The following is a 16,181-nucleotide window of genomic DNA, read 5'->3' on the forward strand; positions in this document are numbered from 1 at the left end:
CACTAAGCACCAACTAATGTGTGTGTGTGTGTGTGTGTGTTTCTCTTATTCTCTTTATAAATTGTATTAAGGTTATGATCAAAAAAACATTTTATATAGGAAATATATAGGATATAGTTTTTGGAATGCCTGGGATCTGGGGTTTTCTGAATAAATCACCAAATTAAGTCTGCATTTAAACATTAAATAAACCCAATATAATTTTTGCCACCAGTATGATGCAGCTTAGGTTGTGGTTATGATCAAGTACAGGTACAAGGAACTGTTTTACTGTTACAGAGATTATGAAAATACCTCAGGAAAGGAAATCTTTTTCATTATTTGCTTAAAATGCACTCTATGGGAGATGGCCTTCCAGTGATATGTGCTTTTCTGATAACAGGTTAATGATATATTCAGCAAGGAGGAGCACTCATATGACAGGTCCAACAGCTTGTCGGGTGCAGAGAAAAAGTTTATGGAGTAGCAGGGCATAGTACTGCACTCATCGGGATTACATGCAATAAGACTTATTGGCGAAAATCTTTTTGCATGTAATCCTGTTTTTTTTTTTTTTTTAAAGCGTGAGCTATAATACTAGCCGATGTTCCCCCCCCCCCCAAAGGATGTAATAGATCTGTCAATCAATCAAAATCAGACGCCTGCATTTCAGAATGGTTCATAATTTAGCTTTGATTATATTTTAAGGGGCAGATTTATCAAGGGTCGAATTTCGAACTTAAAAATACTTCGAAATTCGACCATCGAATTACAATACTTCGAATATCGAAGTCGAGGTTTTTTTCATCGAATTTGGGGTTCCTGCGGTCAAAGTAAAATCGAACGATTAAATCGTTCAAATCAAACGATTTTAGCAATGATTTTACTTCGACTTCCAAAAACTTAAAAAAATGCATTAGAAGGTCCCCATAGGCTAACATAGCACTTTGGCAGGTTTAATTTGGCGAACTATTGAAGTCGAAGTTTTTTTAAAGAGATAGTACTTCGATGATCGAATATTCAAACTATTCAAACTATTTTACTTCGAGTCGAATTCAAAGTAAATTCAAAGTCGAAGTATCCAAAAAATTACTTTGAATTTTGAATTTCTTTACTTTGAAAATTCCCTTCAATTCAACCCTTGATAAATCTGCCCCTAAAAGTTCTTTGTTTCCATGAGATGAAGCTTGTATTAAATTTTCATTTTCGCAGTAGTTCCCCCTTTAAGTTTATTTCTAGATTAAAATGTACTTGCCATTATCTCAGGGGTAATCTCCATTTAATAGTTTAACATTGTTGAAGATTGCTAGGGTTATATGTGGTAAACCAGGTGATAAATTGCACCAGTGAAGCAGCCTTGCTTCAGATTTTTGCTTTGATTTTCTAAATGATAGTAAAATTATCAAAATTATTATAGATAAGTCTACAGCAGGAGTGATTGTCTCCCGTGAAAAAAAACAGAGAAATTGAAAAATACTGTTTATATAAGTAGGAACTAAATACAGCTAAAAAAATAGTGGCAGTATAAAGAGTATTTGGTTTTTTTTTTTTTTTTGTTTTTTTTAAAAAGAAGATAAAAAAGTGAATGAATAACATACACATAGATGCTTAGTGAATACACTGAAAACTGGCATTTAGTGCAGCAGGAAATTGATCATTTTACCCTCAAAGCATAAAATGAAAAAAATGAAAAGGGCAAATTAAAATTTTCCATATTTTCTCACATTTATGAAAAGTAACAAACATTGTCTTATCTTACAGATAGTAAAGTCAGACTGTCCACCTTGGAACTTACATGTGTTCTGCTAAAGCATCTTGTTTTACATGACAGTGGCTGCATTATAAAAGATGTTCATCTTGCTTGCTTAGAGGTAATTATTCCCATCATGCTAATATTTATTATAAGAATCACCTTTATACACTATATTGTACATATTTATTGGGGTTTCATAAAGCTTACAAGGGAATAAGATACTTTATCTATAGTGTGGTAGTAAGGGACAGATGGAAAAAGAAATAGATGAAACACTTCCACCAAAATCTTATAGCAGGACCAGTGGACTTAGTGCTTAGATTATTCCTGTCCATCAAGAATTATTTTATGTAATGTAAAGTTTAATGGGAGGTTGTGCCTTCACCTGAATCATTGAGAGAATAGCTATAGAGATAAGCCTCGTCATTTTAGCTCTGATATAGTCCTTATGCCACATTCCTAAACGACCCATGTATGTTCAGATGTGAACTTCCCGCAGACAATAAAATAGAAACTCATAAAGCCTGCAAATTTGGTTTCTTTGGACCCATTCTCAATTTGATCTGTTTTTCATGCACATTTGAAAGTATAACTGATTTATAAGTCCCATTTCTGAAAATATTGACGTTTTTCTTTTTCCTTTCATTTTTATCTAAAGGGTGCAAGAGAAGAAAGCATACACTTATTGCGACATTTCTACAAGGTGTGATTTCCTTTCTACTGACCATATTCATATTCCTTCATACGGTTTCAAAAACACTCACTTTTGATTGCTTGTTTTCCAATCTATATGGAACCTATACCCTGGAACATTTCAGGTTATCATATAAAACAGCCAATGTGTGAAACAATTTTTCATATAAATAAAGCCTTTTCCTTTAGTAGTACAGGTATGGGACCTTGGGTTTACCAGATTGGATCACCATACTTTAAAGGAAAACTATAGCCCCAAAATGAATACTTAAGCAACAGATAGTTTATATCAAATTGAATGACATATTAAAGAATCTTACCAAACTGGAATATATATTTACATAAATATTGCCCTTTTACATCTCTTGCCTTGAACCACCATTTCGTGACTCTATCTGTGCTGACTCAGAGATCACCTGACCAGAAATACTACAACAATAGCTGTAACAGGAAGAAGTGAGGAAGCAAAAGGCAGAACTCTGTCTGTTAATTGGCTCATGTGACCTTACATGTGGTTTGTATGTGTGCACAGTGAATCGTACGATCTCAGGGGGCGGCCCTTATTTTTTAAAATGGCAATTTTCTATTTATGATTACCCAATGGCACATACTACTAAAAAAGTATATTATTATGATAATGGTTCATTTACATGAATCAGGGTTTTACACATGAGCTGTTTTACTCATTATCTTTTCATAGAGACCTACATTGTTTGGGGGGTATAGTTTTCCTTTAAGTCAAGTAAAGATCGTTTAAACGTTAAACTCTATAGGATTGTTTTGTTACCAGCTGCAGCTTAGTTAGGATCAAGTACAAGGTACTGTTTTGTTATTAAAGGAAAACTATACCCCCAAAATGAACACTTAAGCAACAGATAGTTCATATCATATTAAGTGGCATATTAAAGAATCTTACCAAACTGGAATATATATTTAAATATTGCCCTTTTACATCTCTTGCCTTGAACCACCATTTCATGATGCTCTCTGTGCTGCCTCAGAGATCACCTGACCAGAAATACTTCAACTGTAACAGGAAGAAGTGTGGAAGCAAAAGACACAACTCTGTCTGTTAATTGGCTCATGTGACCTAACAAGTATGGTTTGTTGGTATGGTTGTGAGTACAGTGAATCCTATGATCCCAGGGGGCGGCCCTTATTTTTTAAAATGGCAATTTTCTATTTATGATCACCCAATGGCACATACTACTAGAAAAGTATATTATTATGAAAATGGTTTATTTACATGAAGACGGATTTTACATATGAGCTGTTTTATGCAATATCTTTTTATAGAGACCTACATTGTTTGGGGGGTATAGTTTTCCTTTAAAGAGAAAAGGAAAGGATTTCTAAAAATCTGAATTATTTGATTAAAATTGACTCTAAGGGAGAAGACTTATATTTGGAAGCTTTCTGGAAAACGGTTCTCCAGATAACAGATCCAATACCTGTAGTGTAATGTATAGGAATTAATGTTTTAAGTACAGATGCAAAAGTCTGCCTTCTGGCTCATATGAGAACTGTGCTCACACACAAACCAAGGATACACATCCATGCTATGTTATATCAGCCAATGAATCAACAGAACTTGCCTGTTAAAGAGATACTGACATCAATTAATAACCTTTTTTATTATTTATCATAACATTGTCTTTGAATGCTATTTATAATTTTGCCATAAAAGTATTTGCCTGATGCTTTTACATTACCTATTACATCGCCCAAGTTCCTCTATGACAAGGCTGCATATTTGTGCAGCAGGAGTCCGTTAGCATTAGAAACTAACTGACAGACTGAGATGCGTAGTCAGGTTGGCAAAACAGTCAAGTTTAGGAACTTCAAGTGACAATTACTTACAAAAGCAGAACTATCAGCGAAAAAAGGATCAACATGACCTAAAGGTAACTTTTTATGTAGATTAATATTTTGAAAAGAACAATTTTGGTGGCAGTATCACTTTAAGGTTGCCATACACGCGCCGTTAAAAGCTGCTGACAGACTGAGTCGGCAGCTTATTGGTCCGTGTATGGGGCTCTCCGACTGGCTTCCCCGATCGATCAGGCAGGGTTAAAAATCCCGTCGTGTTGCGGAACTGTATAATGTACTGTTGCTCTGCACTGGTTAAAGCTGTGTGTCAGAAAGAATACTATATTTTATATAAACAAGCTATTATGTAGCCATGGGGGCAGCCATCCAAGTTGGAGAAAAGGCACAGGTTACATAGCAGATAACGGATAAAATACAGGGTTGGACTGGGCCAGCGGGACCCCGGGAAAAAACCTGGCCCTCCTGGGCCCTGCTCTCCCTGATCCGCTTCCACCTGGCTGCCTCTCCGGAAGAAGCAGGTAGCAGGCTGATTGGGGCGGGTTGCAGGTGGCGGCCCTGAAGTTGGTGGGGAGGGGGTCGATGTCCTGGAGCAGGTGCATGCGGGCTCCTAAGGTGGCAGCCTCGGTGGGCCAGGACCCCCCAGTCCGACACTGATAAAATACCATTGTATCGGACAGGGATTATCTGTTATGTCCTACGTAACGTGTGCCTTTTCTTCTTTTTTCCTGCTTGAGTGCCTGCCTCCATGGCTACACATCAGCTTATTTATATAACTATAATCTTTCTGAAGCAAACACATCTTACCAGTGCATGCTAAAAAGTATATTCTATATTAATTACTTAAAAACCCTTTTTTTTTTTTTTTAAGAAGTTAAGTATTATCAATGCCAAAACTCAAAATTGTAAACTATATCATTTGTAAATTCTAAACCAAAATCAAATTTAAACTAGAAAAACCAAACACAATTGGAAAACCTAAAACAACTTCTATATTAATTGAACCTGGCATATACTGTAGCTGTAGAATAGCTGCTAAATACAATCCAAAATTAACTAAAGTGATCTTAGAAACATTATTATGTCTGCCATATCCTCCTTCAAGGAAGCTCTTAAATCTGATTTGATTATTTTCAGTGCTTATATTTAAATTTATTAGGAGTCAGAGTCTGTACATTTTTGGTGACACAGACTCCAGATACCCAAAATTGCTCCCAACTCCACGACTCCCAGCTCTGCTTTTTAAGCTGGGGTTAGAGAACAAAGTCCAAGGCTCCATTTAGTGGCTCTTTAGATGTTAGTTAGCTTGTAAATCCCATTTTATTTTGCTGACTGATTTGTCTACTAACTGTTGCTTAATGGAGAAATAGCACTGACTACACGCTAAATTTAAAAGTTCTGCAAACAGTAGAACAATACATTTTATTTTAGGAGAAAATGTTTTGTGTTTAGGCCAATGTCACATTTCTAAAGAGGAAAAGCGACAAAGCACCAGTAATTGGCACAGATCACTTCCAGTTATGGGTAATGGGCATTATGTTGCTTCTGGCACGCATGGGGGGATGATTGTCTGGAACCACAGACCCTGAATAATAGAGTACATTTTCATGGTTTACTGTAAATGTAAGAGAAATACTGAAAATAAACATTCCTTAAAATGGACTATATTTATAGAAAATAAATGAAAGGGAAGCACTGCTTGTAAATAAAGCATATTTTCCTGGTATCAAGCAGAGTTCTTATAAATATGGGATAGATAAACCCAATCAGGCTGTTTTCCAGCATTATAATGAACGAATGTTCTGCAAATAGGAGAAACCGGAAACTGGCAACAAATATTACTTTTTACATGGAATCAAACAGTATATTGGAACAAGTCCATACCTAAAAGTGAAAGGCGCTTTGCATAAACACTGACTGTGTGTCCTTGGATTTTATTGGTTGTATTTGCTTGGCCCATGAGACTATAGTAACAGGCTTCACAACAAGTTAAGCATTGGCTCAGGCTCATGCTAGTTTTTTCTATCAAAACCTAAAGTTCTACTCACCACAGTAGGACTGACCATACCAGGCATTGATGGTTGATGTAGTTGGCCAGCTTGAATATATTGCGAAATAGCTCTCTCTTTTGATTAAAGGGGAGGGAATTTAGACGCTTTATGCACAATATGGGTAAATTCCCTCAACATATTTATATGGTTGACATTTCCCAGTCTTTGTTATGTAGCTTTTCATTAGGCATTGGCTGGAAGGTAGCAACAGGGCTCCCACTTTGTTGTTGGGGAAATTCACATTATGTAAATGTTGTCTCTAGAAGGCAGTAGAAGTGTCTTGGCTTCCTACTAACCTATCCCCCTTTTTTAATAAATAATAATTAATAATAAAAGTTACTCACGAATATAGTATGTGTGTGCCGGCTACTACTCACATGTAATATTCTTTATTTGCCTTAGTGCTGTTTTATGGCAAGCACAGCTGCAGATATGATACTCCTGTACTAAATCTGTTTATTTCAAAATTGTAGTATTTGTAAGATGTTCTTTGTTTATTTGTTTTTATTTCTTTCATTTTTATTTTGGCATTTGTAACGTGTGCCACACATTGGTAACGCCATAAAATAACAATTGGTTATTTTGACTGAAGCGCATTTTGATTAAAGCGCATTTAGTTATGTTAGAACTAAAAATGTCACAAGTTTTGTTAATAATATGGTATGCTTTTTCAAACTCTATATTCCACTGTTTCATTTTGAGTTTGGCTGGAATGTGGGTCTCTAATTCCATTACAACTGATATGCAGAGGCAGATTTATTAATGTTCAAGTTGTGTTTTCCATGAAAATTTGAGTTTTCAAGTTGATTTTTTGGTCAAAACTCACATTTTCGGGTTAAAAAAAACTTGAATTATTTGAGTTCTTTTTTAAAAACTAACTTTTTTTGAGATTTATTATACCCCAACCCTGGAAATAGCTCAAATCCAAAAATACACCATCTAAAACCTGTCTTGGTCATGTAGAAGTTAATGGCAGAGCCCCCTTGAACCATTTAAAGATGTTAATAGTTTTCATGATGTTCAAGTTCTTTTTGGAGGGCTTGAAAACTTGAGTGATCTGAGGTTTTTTTCGCCAAAAAAATTGTTATCCCTGTTGTTAACCCTGGACTTGCTAAATTAAGTTTTTTCCATTTGGGTTTTTTCTTAAATTAGAAACCATTTGAGTTGCTACTTCATTCAAGTTATATAAAACTTTAAAATTTTAGCTTTGATAAATAACGTTTGGCCAAGTTCCTAGTTTTAGGGGTCTTTTTTTTTTCTCTTTTTTTATTAAATGACCTAAGACTTGTTTTTCTTTTAAGGGGGAGGAAATATTTCTGGATATGTTCGAAGATGAGTACAGAAGTATGACCGTAAGTTTAAAAATATTTTTAATATGTGAAATGAAGCATATACTGTAGGTTATGTCTCTGCATAGAAGCTTGAGGGGGCTACTGCACAGTAGCTGCATTTTATAGTGATATGATCCTGTCTTTGAATGAACCAGGTTGCTGTGTCTGTGAACCACTTGCAGTTTAAAGCTTTATTAATCAAGACTGCATATTGTATAATTTCATGTTTTCTCTTATGCAAGTTAACAGATCCCTCTTCAATTGTCCTTCAGTGGGTCTCCATAGTTTACCATGTACTGAATGCTAATACTTTGGCTACTACTGTACTATATATAAATGTTGGTGAAGTTATTGTTTTTGTTGTATTGCTATTACATCAAGAGTAATAGTGCTATCTGGGATTAGCCCCTAAAAATGTAATATTTTTGGTTTAAACAAATTGGCTTAATTTTATTGACGCCAAAGAGTCAATAAAATTAAGCCAATTTGATCTCTTTAGCTTCAGCATTTTCTGGTCTTATAATATGTTCTCCTTTGGAACAATATCATGTTCATCTTCCTTACAGTATACATGAACTTGTTCATTCCATAAAATTCTATTTTTTTTTTTTTTTTAGAGCAAACCTTTGAATGTTGAATACTTGATGATGGATGAATCTATCTTGCTACCACCAACTGGGACACCCCTCACGGGTATTGATTTTGTGAAGCGCTTACCTTGCGGTGATGTGGAAAAAACACGCAGAGTAAGTTGGTGTTTTTGAGAGCTAGCAGACCACAGAACATAATCGTGGTGTATTTTTTTAAAATCAATCTTAAATAGGCAATGATAATAATAATAACAATAATAATAGATTCAGAGGGATCCCACAGTAACTCTAAAAAACCCTAGCATGCTTAAAGGAGAACTAAACCCCTTTGGCGCTAAAATCCCTCCCCCCCGGGCAAATGCCCCTAAGTTGCTGCTTACCCCTCAGTGCAGGTCCTGTCCATGGAGTTCACAGGCGACATCTTCTCCCGTGCGGTCTTCTTCCTGGATTGCCCGGCGTTTGGCGGCGCATGCGCAGTAGGAGCATTTGCTGGTTCAGCTCTACTGTGCGAGTACTGTGGGATTTTAGCGCCGAAGGGGTTGACTTCTCCTTTAATAGCCAGGTCCCTCTGGCCGCTGCATTACTGATATATACTATGGCTTAAATTAAAGGGAAACAGAGCAGAACAATACTTATGAGCCCTGTGTCTCAAACATGAAGAGTCCAGCATTGCCATGCAACACATCCATTTATGTTCTGTATAGTGAACTATTTTTATTTTGTAGAGAAGTAATAAATTGAAGAGATCTCATATTATATTGGGCCACCTTTAGTTCAATGAGTAAAGCTTATCTCATTATTAAGTTTCAGATTTTCTCAAAGTAAAACTAAAGTAGTAGGGCAAAAAATGTTGTACCAGCCCAAGGCAACCACAGCCCTTTAGCAGTAAAGATCTGTGTCTCCAAAGATGCCCCAGTAGCTCACCATCTTTTCTGCCAATCCACTGCATATGTTCTGTGTTTCTGTCAATTACTGAGCTGAGGGACTGATGCACAATATATATATTATATATATATATTATAATATATTATAAATGTCAGATTATAAGGCTGATAAGTAAATAATTCAGATGGCGGCTGATGGGTATTTCTATATATCAACTCAGCATTTTTTTCTGCAATCACTCTTACAGTATGATTTGGAAAAGGGTTTGAGATAGACAGGACTTAAATGAACAAATGACACCACTGGAGGTATGCCTGTGAATGAAGATTAACTCTTCATAAGCCTTTCCTTGCCCTTTAAGGGTTTCGATCATTACCACTATAGAGATGCTGAACCTTTAGCCTGGTTCAAAAAGTTCAATATATATAAAATATAGCATTTCTAGCCATATTCACTTTTATGGTTTAGTTCTCCTGTAATTAATTTACAAATGACACTTCTCAGTGGCAAAAAAACCGCTGTGGTTGTGTTTATTTAGGGCTCAGCTCTTGGTTCTCCTTTAAACTCATATGGCGTTTTCACAAGCTCATCCAAGAGATTAGTTTTTAGTCTGCAAATTGCATCTGGTCCATTGTATGTGATAATTTAGAACAGGGGTTTCACCTATCTGTTGATTGTGAATTCAGCACTGAACTGCTGTAGCCTGTTTGTTGTACATGTATTTTTGGTATATTTACAGACACTTTATAAACATTTTAGTTTCTTATGGAGTAACTATGAGCATGCTAAGTTGTTACACTTTGTGTCCTCACAAAAAAATAAACGTATACTTTCAATTGCAGCCCTTGTATTGCCAATGCCCTATCAAATCCTTTTGCACAGAAGTGATTAAGTGTATTACTTCTACTCAAATGGCATAATGCATTATTGTTCTGCCATTCGCTGTTATTCAGAATTCTGACCTTTATTATAACCCATGTCTATTCATCTGTCTCTACTGTATATTCAGCGTGATTTGTTTCATGCTCAAACTACAATAGGTTCTTGCTGGAAAATGCATGACCTTTCTAGGAAAACCCATCTGAATGATTGCATTATGAGCATTTATTCTTTCCCTCTTGACAAGAATAGCTCCCCCACCCCTGTGTTATTGAGCAGGCAATTTCCTAGAATCCTATTCTGAAGATCGAGGTCCTGCAATTTAAATGTAATTTAGGGGTTTTTTTTGACTGAGATGTGTGAGGAGTGTTACCAAGGCAACAAGCAATAATACCCTTAACTAGAAAAAAATAAATAAATAAATAAGTCTTTTATTTTGATGGACAACATATGCCAGCAAAAACCTCTCTTGCTGAGGTCCGCTTCCTTTTGTGGACCTGATTCTTCTCTTTGGACTCATTACTACTCTAATTACACATAGTAACAAAGTAAGTTTGAAAAAAGACACACGTTCATCAAGCTCAACCGTTTAACCTTTTTTTTTTTTTTTTTTTACCTGCCTAACTGCCAGTTATAATTGACTGTAATATTGACTGTTGCCTTATCTAATGCAATTTATTCTTGGAGGGCATTCCAATATACATTTCCAGAACTGCTGTGACTGATTACCTTGTGTAAATTTAAAAGGTATCAGTACTGAGATTAACTAGACCTTTAATTTTTTTAGATTTTTTATATTCAGACCGTAAACTCTTGCATTGTTCACTCCTTTAATCCCCTCTGCATTGTTCAAACCTGCAACACCTCTGTTGTTCACTCTCTGAAAACCCTGTATTGTTCACACCTCAGACCCAGACTGAAACTGCACACGCTGTTCACCTGTTCACACTCAAACTTCTGGGGTGGGGGGGGCGCACCAGCACTGTCACTGTATGTAGCACTGTATGAACTGTTCATCTTAGAGTGGTCCTAATAGGGTTTCCCTGTCTCCTGCTCTATTCTGCCTGCCCTATGCTCCCTGTGTGTGCCATACTTTGCCTATGGGAAGTGAACCTGCTTGTGGTTTGTTAGCATTTGGAAATACTTGTTAGGGGGTCCCCAACGTGTTTTTTCATGTGCTGGCGGTTGCTGTGCTATCTACAGGGAAGGATAAGACCTATGGATTAAGGGTATGTTTTAATATGACTTGGCAAACTTGTTTCACATATGGGTGATATCCCTGCAGTGAACACCAGCCATTTGTTTTTTTTGGCTTGCTACCACCATTAACGTGTGTGGCTCAAAGTGGGGTTTGGTTTAAAAACAGGGAGTGTCAACACTGGCTTCCATTATCGGCTGTCCACCTTGTAGGTTGGAAAAATGCCGACCCTCGGTACCACAAAAGTTGGACAACACTGATCTATCCTGACTGAAGATTTTCATTCATCCAGGTCATGGTATATCTAGTATAGGTAAATCTAAAAACAACTGGACTTGCTGAGTAATCAATGAAGACGTTTCACTACTCATCCGAGCAGCTTCTTCAGTTCAACTGACTGGTGTGGGAAGTTCTCGCCATATAAACTCTTCCACTAATCCAATCACAATGGCACATTGTAACTCTTCAAAGAGGTGACATCTGAAGAAATTCACAGAGGTGTAGATTCTGTGTAGTTACTGTGATAGGATTATCCAATGTGTCATGCAACTCCTAGATCTATCCTATTGATCCACTTTGGCCACTCCTATAGAAATCCTTTAACTGACTCCCAATTTCCACTGTAATCAAATCCATATAATTTTTAAAATCATATTAAGACTGCTATTTGTTATAAATTGGTGTGTAGGGCATCTTAGCTTGCTGGCACTAAATAAATGAATGCTGATGATATTGAAAATTTCCTGTTTACCTTCTACAAGCCCACATACTTTTAGTATGTTATAGGATGTCCTATTGCTAGTAACTCTGCTATTGGTTTTTAGTTTAACTAGTGGAACTAATAACCATCCTCTTCTACATAAACTTACAATTGTATTATTGTTACATTGTATTCCTTTTCTTTCTATTCAGTCCCTCTCCTATTCACATTCCAGTCTCATTCAAACTAGCTGCAAGGTAAGGTCAAAAGTATTAGCTAGAAGTGAAGCAGCTTTGGTTTGTCATTTAGGAAGTTATTGGCATTTTTAGAAGGATGTAGGGATTAAATTAAACTTGGAGGGCTTCCAGTGGTTCAGGAATTAAAGTCAATACAGTACTACAGTTGAATTCCTGGAAAAAGCTTCAGTAAGAAACAATAATGTCAACTTTATATATTTCAATAAAAGAATGAAAACTTACCAGTGATTTTTATATCTGTTATAGGGATGCTATAGTACCATAATGATAAAACTCCTTCTATGGGGGATTCATATAGTACATAAGAATAGCAGAGGTCAGGATAAGTTGGGAAACTGGCCACAATGAGATGAATTAAATTCTTTTTGGCATACCACAATGGATGCAGAACTAAAATCAGGCACTCCATAGGTATCAGTAGGGCTAAGCTTTTGCACAGCGCAATGAAATCGGCATCAGAAACATTAGCACCCACGTTGGATGTACCATGTTCACCACAAAGTTACAGTAAAGCCATTGGATATTTACCGATATTACTCTATTACTGTCTCATGTTTTTGTATGTACTTCCCCTTGACTTGTTATGGATTCCTAAACATCTGAAAGCAGGTGTTTGATCATTACATTGAGTTTGAAAAGCTAGTTTGCAGAAATTTGCCTATGTGCGTGCAGACCTACTCATTTGGTCACGTTGCTTAACTAGTAGATATCTTTCAGTTTCACCCACTTATTTATTGGGCTTTTAGACTTTAGCATTGGGACTTTGAGACAACTGTTGGATCACCCTGGGCTCCAGTGAAATGCTGTTGGCCACTGACTGCTTTTATGTCAAACATGGTCCTCGGCCAGGAATTTCTACCAGAAATGACAGGTGATGATTAAAAGGCATTTGTTTTGCCTTTTGTTCTCAGAACTGGCGCATTAGTACCAGGATTTTAGTATTCAGTCTTCTGTTTTACATAGGGATTTTCTCTTTTTTAGGTCAGTTTTAGCCTACAATTTCAGATGCCTCTCATAGAAGTGCCACACAGTGACTGATGTCACTCTTATTATGCGTGTAAAGCTGGCCATAGATGTAAAGGTTTTTAAAAGATCCAATCGCTATTATGAGACCACGATTATCTCGAAATGATCGTTTAAATGTACGATGTGTCCATCAACTAAAAAGACCATTTAAAGGAAAACTATACCCCCAAAATGAATACTTAAGCAACAGATTTATATCAAATTGAATGAAATATTAAAGAATCTTACTAAACTGGAATATATATTTACATAAATATTGCCCCTTTACATCTCTTGCCTTGAACCACCATTTCGTGACTCTATCTGTGCTGCCTCAGAGATCACCTGACCAGAAATACAACAACACTAACTGTAACAGGAAGAAGTGTGGAAGCAAAAGGCAGAACTCTGTCTGTTAATTGGCTCATGTGACCTAACATGTGGTTTGTATGTGTGCACAGTGAATCGTACGATCTTAGGGGGCGGCCCTTATTTTTTAAAATGGCAATTTTCTATTTATGATTACCCAATGGCACATACTACTAAAAAAGTATATTATTATGATAATGGTTCATTTACATGAAGCAGGGTTTTACACATGAGCTGTTTTACTCAGTATCTTTTAATAGAGACCTACATTGTTTGGGGGGTATAGTTTTCCTTTAAGGCGATATTGCCAGCAAAACCGAAGAGCAGCTACCTGCTTGGCCCTGCAAACATAGATACACAGATATCGGCCGAAAAATCGTAAGATGTACGATCGTTCGAATCCCATTAACCGCATGATAAATTGACGGATTGGTCGGACTGTGATGAAATCGATCGTTCATCAAAGAAGAATCGTCGTGTCTATGGGGGACCTTAACAAGGTTATCAAGCCTTTGTAGAGCTGCTTATCAGTCAGGGCCAAGGTCTTTAATAAACTTGAAACTTTATGGTCTAACCTAAATTAAAGAGAAACTGATTTACTTGAGAAACGTGAAGTGAAACCTGTTTGTTATCTGAAACTTACCACTTACAATATTCCTGGAATCACCTACCATCTGCTGTGTACAGGAAGGTCATTTACTCGAAAAGAGTTGTGACGTGTCTTTTTGAGAACAGATGATTTTGAGGTTTTTAGACTTGGAGGCTTTCCCTTTTATTGCATCTGAAATCAAATATAGGCGTAGAGTAATCTGTAATCTGTAGTTCTGTAATATAGTACAGGTATTTGTAAAGAGCTGAACAACTTAATTATATTCTCCTAAATCCTCATCACTATTTTCCTTATATTTATGCACTTCTTTATTATGTATTTTGTGGATTAGATAGTTTGAGTCTTTAGGTGTTTTACTTATATCAGTGTCTGTACAACTGCTGAGTTGGTCTCTCACTAATAGAATTAAAGTGTGTGTATGTATAAAAATATTAGGGATGCACCGAATCCACTATTTGGGATTCGGCGAATACCCAAATCCCTCATGAAAGATTTAGCCGAATACCGAACCAAATCCGAATCCTAATTTGCAAATGAAAATTAGAGGCGGGGAAAGAAAAAGTGGAAAAAGAATGTTTTACTTCCTTGTTTTGAGATGAAAAGTCACGTGATTTCCCTTCGCACACCTAATTTACATATGCAAATTATGATTCGGATTTATCTTGCTCTCACTTTCAGTTAGATGAACTCATTTATGCCATAGGATGGCCAAACTGGACAAATACTGATGATTTGTCATGTTTAAATTGCCTTTAAGTGGTGACCATATTGTCCCAAAAAAACAATGCTTTCTTCCAACTGGCCTTATAGCCAGTCTGTCCTCTTGCCTTGGCTTCTACGAGACTGCTTGTCATCGGGGTAGGGGGTGGGATCCTTAAAGGAGAAGTAAACCCCCCTACAGCTAAAAGCTCCTATTTGCCACCCTCCACTGCCCCCCCCCCTCCCTGCATAGTGTTATAATAGTATAGGTGCCCTGTCCAGCAACATTGAGCTATATATGTAGAGTAGTGCAACGGAGCTGAGGGGGGCCATATTCGGTAGCTTTGGTATCTTCTGAATCCTCTGCTTTCTTTTTGTTAATTTATGGAGCTTTCCAGCTCCACGTGTTGGCACTCATTTCAGAAAATTACCGAAGTGACCAAACATGGCTCTCCTGAGCTCCACTACGCTAGTCTGTATATATACAGGTCAGTGTTGCTGGATGGGACACTTATACTAGTAGAACACTATGCAGGGAGTGGGGCCAGTGGAAGGTGGCAAATGGGGGCTTTTAGCTGTAGGGGGTTTTCTTTTCCTTTAGGACCCCCCCATCTCTCGCTGATGAACAACTAGTGGAAGATAAGCTAAGGTAAGAGGACAGACTGGCTATGATGCCAATGGGAAGAAAGCATTGGTTATTTGGGACAATATGGTCATCACTTTAAAGGCAAAGCACATTGCGTCACTTGCTGCAAGTGTGATACCTGACTGCAATCTCTTGCTGCTGTTAGAACTCCAAGCTCTATAGACCCTCACATAGTCCAGGAAATAATTTGCCTGCACAGTTGCACTCTCACAAGACGGAGGAGGAAGCAAGTGACAGCAGCTGTCTTTTTTCACATAATGGTTGGGGGGGGTCATATTAAATTGACTAAAGAGAGCAGATGAGATAGGGATACCTTCAGGTTCCTACAGTTACTTTGTTTCTTCATTTACAAGTTTATAACCGCATTTCATGTTGTACTGTGATAATGAAATACATTTCTCCTTGATTCATTTTCTTTAAATACTCCGGCCCAAATTCTTCATTCTTCATCCATTTTCCCTACATGGATTCCTGTAAACGTAATATTACCTCACTGTGTCAGTGTTGGGAAACTGTTTAAATTGCTTACTCGTGACAGACCAGGGATTTCAGTCTGTTTCTTCTAGAACATGAAATATATTGTAATTTATGCTGTGTTTTACTGTAAAGTACCTTTTAATGGCACATAGGGTAGAATTGGAGAAGAAGGAAAAACAAGTCCTAGTGTTGCGGGAAAGGTTGTACTGGGCGCTGAAACAAATATTTTTAA

General features: G+C 36.9%; 1 protein-coding gene across 6 annotated transcripts in view; it reads left to right on the forward strand.

Moving 5' to 3' along the window:
* Positions 1–16,181, forward strand: part of clec16a.L (C-type lectin domain family 16 member A L homeolog) — a 130,655-nt gene that overhangs the window by 38,889 nt on the left and 75,585 nt on the right. For all 6 annotated transcript variants that reach the window (XM_041576983.1, XM_041576982.1, XM_018236297.2 and 3 more), the window contains 4 exons: positions 1,741–1,850; positions 2,391–2,435; positions 7,605–7,655; positions 8,252–8,380. In XM_041576983.1, the coding sequence (XP_041432917.1) occupies positions 1,741–1,850; positions 2,391–2,435; positions 7,605–7,655; positions 8,252–8,380 (335 nt within the window). The remainder of the gene's footprint in view (positions 1–1,740; positions 1,851–2,390; positions 2,436–7,604; positions 7,656–8,251; positions 8,381–16,181) is intronic.

The sequence above is a fragment of the Xenopus laevis genome, chromosome 9_10L, assembly GCF_017654675.1.
Source record: "Xenopus laevis strain J_2021 chromosome 9_10L, Xenopus_laevis_v10.1, whole genome shotgun sequence".
NCBI classification, from domain to species: Eukaryota; Metazoa; Chordata; class Amphibia; order Anura; family Pipidae; genus Xenopus; species Xenopus laevis.